Below are 6,136 nucleotides of genomic sequence, written 5' to 3'. Positions count from 1 at the left end.
TTAGATGGATAATTTTAAATAGTCTTATCTGAAATTTAAATTTGTAATTTATACAATTTTATTTCACTTGATATTACATCCTTAAACAGATAATCATAATCATATATATATATGTGTGTGTGTGTGTGCATTTTGATTATGTATATGGTATGAATAGTATCAAAACTAATATAAATTATATATTCAGATAATTAATTTAAATGTCAAATTGAGAACAGAATTAAGTTTAGAATTAAAAAAGAAAAGGGAAATATAAATGCAATCCCCAATCGAAAATAGAGCCGGAAGCATTGCAATTCGCAGTAGTAGTAGTAGCAGCAGCAGCAGTAGTTTGAGGACTCATGGTGGTTATGGCGGCTCTGAGGAGGATCCCTGGTTCGCTTCGGCCATCTTCTCTCGGACCTTCGCTCCCGCTCTTCGTCTCTCGCAGAGGCATTGCTTCCAAGCTCTTCGTCGGAGGTAAATCCATCTGTCTATTGTTCTTGACTGGATGGTTTACTGTAAGCTGAAACTTTTGATTTTTAATTTGATCAAACGATTCAAGGCGAATCGTCAATCGCGGACATTAAAGGTAGAGTGCGTGACGTAGGTTTGCTTAGACCTTGGGTGTCTTTCTGTTATGTTTGTTGAGGAAATCGTTGTTGAAGCTCAACTTACCCCAAAACTGATTTGATTCTCGCCGTAGCTTCAATTCTTTGGTTGTGTTTTTAAAATTTCTATGTCGTGCTTTGGTTTCGTTTTTGGTTCCTGAAACTATGGTGTTTTGAGGAGGGGAAATCCTGAAGACAGTTTGTCAACATGTTCTCTGAGTTGTTTCCTGGTAGGGGGTTAGGGAAAATCATTTTAGAAGATTGTTTCTTCTTGAGATTTTTTTTTTTTTTTTTTTTTTTTTAATTCAAGTGAGTGGAATAGATATATGAGTGATGCCAAAAGAGGCATAGTCTTAGTGGTTTCATCTTGGGAACACAATGTTCTCAAGGGATCAGTCACTGGATACTACTGTACTCTGCAGCTGTTACTTCCGGTATCACTTGTTAACTTCTATAATTTTATGTTTTGAAATATTTAATAGATTCAATCATAATTAGCTGAGAAAACGCAATAACAACATTTTCCATATAAATCTTGCTTTTACAAAATAATGATTAAATTCTTTTTTCTATTCTGTTTTTTGCTTAAAATGGTGTTTGTGCTTGTCTTTTTTTTTTTTTTTTTTTTTTTTTCTGTCTTGATGTTTCGTTTGAGGCTGAAGGATGGCGCCAACTATTGATGTATCATGCAAGGGTTTTTTTACCATTTTTAAAACTTTTTCAAAAACATACAATAAACGCAGTGAAGATTAAATCAAGACCACCTTGCAAGACTCGGTATCAACAACCATATGCAATACATAAATGAAACCATCCATATGGCGTTTAGAAATATACCTTACTAGAGAGTTTCGTTCCGAAGTAGAGTATGAAAAATCCACCCAAGGCAGCAACCGTTGCTCCCCATGTAGCTCCCAAACAGCTCTTGGATGACTAGTCCGACCCATGAAATTACAAGGGCCCTAGTCAGTCCATGCTCCGAATAATGGCTTGAGTCCTGCAAGCTAGCCTATGTGCTAGCCAAGATGCTTGCAGAATTATAAGGCTGGAAATGGGTTCAAATGAATGATTTCCAAAACCAATATAGACCCTCTATATGGTTGGATTGCTACTCTAGCAATGGTGGAATCAATGGAGCAAATAGGGAGCAAAGGAGGACGGTTTTCAAGGCTCTCGAAGAAGAGTAAATGCACTAGCCGAGAGAGAAAAATGTAACCAAAAAAAGCCCTTGTTCTCTTCTTTTTCAAGCCTTATCAACACCCAAAACCCTAGGATGCCCAAAAACAGACAAACGACAAGGAGAGAGAAAAAGGGGACAAGGGAAAGCCGTGTTGGACACATGCCATCCTCCCTGTTGTCCTTCCCTAGCCACGCGTCCCAAACGGTTACAAAAACAACGAGATCGTGTTGAACCGTGACCCTTACTATTGGAAACAATCAACCGATTTCAAGGAAGCGGTTGATCAATTTGCTCCCATCAGCAAGGTCCAGTTGATCGATTCAACCTTGATCCAGTCAACTGACTTCCTTGGTCAGTCGACCAGTTTTGGTCCCTTGTTCCAATTTTCTGTTAATTGCATTTAGGTCTACCATTAACACTTAATAGTTCTTTCATTATCTCATAATGAAACCGAGGCCCCCCATCAACTCAGAACGACATGCCTGTCAACTCTTGACAATTGGTTCGATTAATTTAAACCCATTCCGTTAACTCTTAACAGTGTCATCATTAACTCTTAATGATGATCAACATTTAATTATAACTTTACATCACTACTCAACCACTACACACGGATATGCTTGTGACCCTCTAGGTTCACCACTAAGTAGCAATCAAGGCACGTCAAACACTTTGACGCCGACCAAACACTTTGGTCTACAACAAGGATCTCTCTATCTCCCCGATATACCCCGAAGACCTATTTAGCCTTTCGATTCTTGTGTATTATAATCCCTCAATTGACTAACATTTCGATCGAGTGAGAGTTATGTTCGATAGTTATGCCAAGATCTAGCGTGATATGATCGAGATGACACATCAGAATTCCTTCCGACATTAGAAATATCTTTCCAATCAAGTGCACCCTAGCCAAGGGTTTATACAATCACAACCACCATTGATCGTATAAGATGTTCATCTCACGCCGGAGATCAATGGATCCCATTAGTAATCACTTGCCTCCATACGTTACTACACAGAGACCACACAACTGTGTTGCCTCCAAGTGGTTCTTAACAACGATAAATCTCAAATACCAACATACAAGACAATTGTGTTGCCTCCAGACAATCGAAGCCAATGACAGATTATAAATCCTCCCAACCATGTGATCTATCACTTGAATGACATTCAGTAGATATTCAACTAACATCTACCCACGTGTCTACTATATCCATCTCATGAATTATGCCATGCGACTCATCATCCTTTATCATTAGTATCTTATACTAATCAAAAGTAGTAATCAGTCCGTAATAAATTAATCATACCCCTCTTCTGAGAAATCTAGAGATTGGGAATCACTATAAGAAATCCTTAATTCGAAAGTCAAGGTCTTATTCTTAAGTGGTCTTATTCTAAACACTTAAGAATAAGACTTTCATCAGGAAATCTAATAGCTCATTCATATATATTGATTGGAGATGTATGAACGAAAATATGATCTTAAAATATGAAAATATATTTTATTATATTAGCAAGATTTACATCATTAATCCCATAATACAACTACTAAATGTCATCTAAATCCAACATTAAGGGCAATAACACAAACAGAGGCATCTTGTTAGAAGTTTGGAAGTTATGAATTTGGTTGGACAATTAGGGAAATCAAGTAGTTACATGACTGGAGAAGATGGTGGATCTTCTACTTTTGTTGCTGCTTTAACCAGTTTTCTGTTGTAAGAACCTTATAACCTGACAGAACTACCCCCAAAATTGAAGAGTTGCTTTGTTTCCGTTTCTCCAATCTGCCTTTGCAGATTGTTATAATGGTAGTTATTGCATGATCCTGGAGGAGTGTGTTAGAAAACCACAATCATGGTCTTGGAAAAACAATATTTCTTCCTTCCTTTAGACTGATTTCTGGTTCCATCCTCAACTATCTTGAAATTAGTCGTCAAGATAGTTTACATTTGCAGAAATTATCAAAGTTGCCCTGCATCTTCTCTTTTACACTTTGCCTCTAATTAGTCCAATGAAGTGCCATTCAGACTAATCTTCTTCAGTTATGAACCTCCTTGGCTTCAGGCTTGTGGGTCCATTGAACAGCTGGGTAACACTTGTTTTGTAGGCACTCAATTTAAGTTGTTTGGATTGTCCTTCCTGACAGAAGCCATGGAACTCGCTCACTGCTGGAATGGTTTTTTCTTTTTCTTTTTTTTTTTTTTTTTTGCCTTTTCCAAGAGAGGTTTACATAGGACTTCTTCTTCGTTCAGCAAGCAGTAGTCTAATGACTCTGATTTATATTTTCATTGAAAACCAATCTGATACAATTTATGCAGAAAATTTTGTCCGGTGTATTTCTGCTGTGTTTCAAAACAATATACATACATGCTCATCACCCAACAAAAAAAAAAAAACATGCTCACCTTTTTGGTTCCATTTGATAAGAGTGTGTATCACTTTTTGAATCTTTCTTTCATTTGATAGAGTGTGCATCACTTTTTGAATCTTTCTTCTCAGCATTTATTAATTAGCTTCATCACTATGTTACAGGGCTATCTTTTTACACTACTCAGAAGGGATTAATGGAAGCATTTTCAAAGTATGGCCAAGTTGTTGAAGGTTTCCTTCTGAATATTTTCATTCTAGAGGGTACATTAGATTCTAATTCTTTTTGATACATAATGAATCCTCATGCTGTTCCTTTTTGCCAGCTAAAATTGTAACAGACAGGGTATCAGATAGATCAAAAGGCTTTGGTTTTGTGACCTTTGCATCAGAAGCTGAAGCCAAGAAAGCCAAAGCAGAAATGGATGGAAAGGTTTTCTTGTTTACCTTCTCTCTGTTATGGTTTAAGTCATTTTGATTCAAGAAGTAATTGGTTACGGTTGCTGCCAGCCACTAAATGGACGTGCCATTATCGTGAACTATGCAAGGCCTCAAAGATTTGAAGATGGGATGCCAATAGCCAGAGGACCTCCTGAGCCAACCACTGATCATTGATTACTCTTACGAAGATACAGCTGTCTCAAGTGATACTGCCAGCATGAATCATATACCAAATTCTAGGAACAAAATATTGTATGTAAAACCTTTGGCGACTGTTTTGAGCGGTTCAGTATTACTACCATAGAAACAGTTTGATACTTGATAGCCAACTTTTCTTCTGATTTTTAATAATTTAGTTTAGTAAAGTAAATAGGAGCGTTCACTTATTGGATACAATTCTGCAACAACAGCAACAATTACAAGTCTCTCTCCCGCTAGGTAGGGATGGATGGCTACATGAATTTTGAATTTAACTATGTTGATAATTATTGATCAGAACACGTTGCTGCTAAGATAGTGGTAATTATTGATGGAAATGCTAATGCTGACTTCTTGTTAAAGTTATCATTGGAGTCCACGAGCTTCATTTCTTGAACTGCTTAATTTCTCCAGCAGGTGAATTTCCAGAAAACATGATATTCTTATGTTAAACTGTCGTATCATGTGGAACATCTTTTCTGCTGTTTACTTGTCTCACTTTAGAATCTCCATAAACAGATCTTTCATTGACTTGTTTTAATTAGCTGTTGTAACTAGTAACATACTTTAGCTTTGGTATCTTCTGAATTTCATCCAGTTTTAGAATCAGAAACAGTAATCATGAAACCAACTCCGCATCTCTTGCCGTATCCACATCATATATACACACGCTATCATGATCTAGTTCATTAGTAGTGGATAAATTTGCATGCAGTGATTGCTGTTCTGCAGATTGTCAGTGACCCTCTCATGGATGGATGGATGATTTGGTGTGTGGGGAGGTGTTAGGAAGGGTATATAACAATTCCTATTGATCATTTATTTATTTTATTACTTGCAGGCTGTGAGGCTATGGTAGCCCTGACATTTCCATCAGCCCTCCATCCCTACAGAGACAGCCCGTCCTTGACAGTTGGTAATAGCATGGTTCCAAGATGTTATTGGTCATATCATTTACTAATTCAATCCATGCAGTTCTGCCTCTCTCTCTCTCTCTCTCATTTTTATGAGTGGTTAGTTGAAGCAATTTCTAGGGAGATCTTGCTTCTCTCTCTCTCTCTCTCTCTCTCTCTCTCTCATTTTTATGAGTGGTTAGTTGAAGCAATTTCTAGGGAGATCTTGCTTCTCTCTCTCTCTCTCTCTCTCTCTCATTTTTATGAGTGGTTAGTTGAAGCAATTTCTAGGGAGATCTTGCTTCTTTTTTGTTTTCTAAATAAGATCTTGCTCCTTTTGCTTCCTGTCTTCTTCCTTTGTGTTTGCGCGCATAGTCAAATCTGAATCTGATTTTGCAATAATTTCTTCCTTATACCCAATCAAAATCCGGTGTAGGATAGACTGAAACCTTTTCCTTATT

General features: G+C 37.2%; 1 protein-coding gene across 1 annotated transcript; it reads left to right on the top strand.

The window, feature by feature from the left end:
* The first annotated feature begins 269 nt into the window (after positions 1-269).
* On the top strand, positions 270-5,790 carry LOC127788273 (small RNA-binding protein 11, chloroplastic). Its single transcript, XM_052316396.1, has 4 exons — positions 270-459; positions 4,309-4,377; positions 4,470-4,576; positions 4,654-5,790. The coding sequence occupies exons 1-4, from the start codon at positions 342-344 to the stop codon at positions 4,756-4,758; spliced, it is 399 nt and encodes a 132-aa protein (XP_052172356.1). The 5' UTR covers positions 270-341; the 3' UTR covers positions 4,759-5,790.
* Positions 5,791-6,136: the final 346 nt, after the last annotated feature.

The sequence above is a fragment of the Diospyros lotus genome, chromosome 13 (assembly GCF_014633365.1).
Source record: "Diospyros lotus cultivar Yz01 chromosome 13, ASM1463336v1, whole genome shotgun sequence".
NCBI lineage: Eukaryota > Viridiplantae > Streptophyta > Magnoliopsida > Ericales > Ebenaceae > Diospyros > Diospyros lotus.
This window is presented reverse-complemented; position numbering and strand designations above follow the sequence as displayed.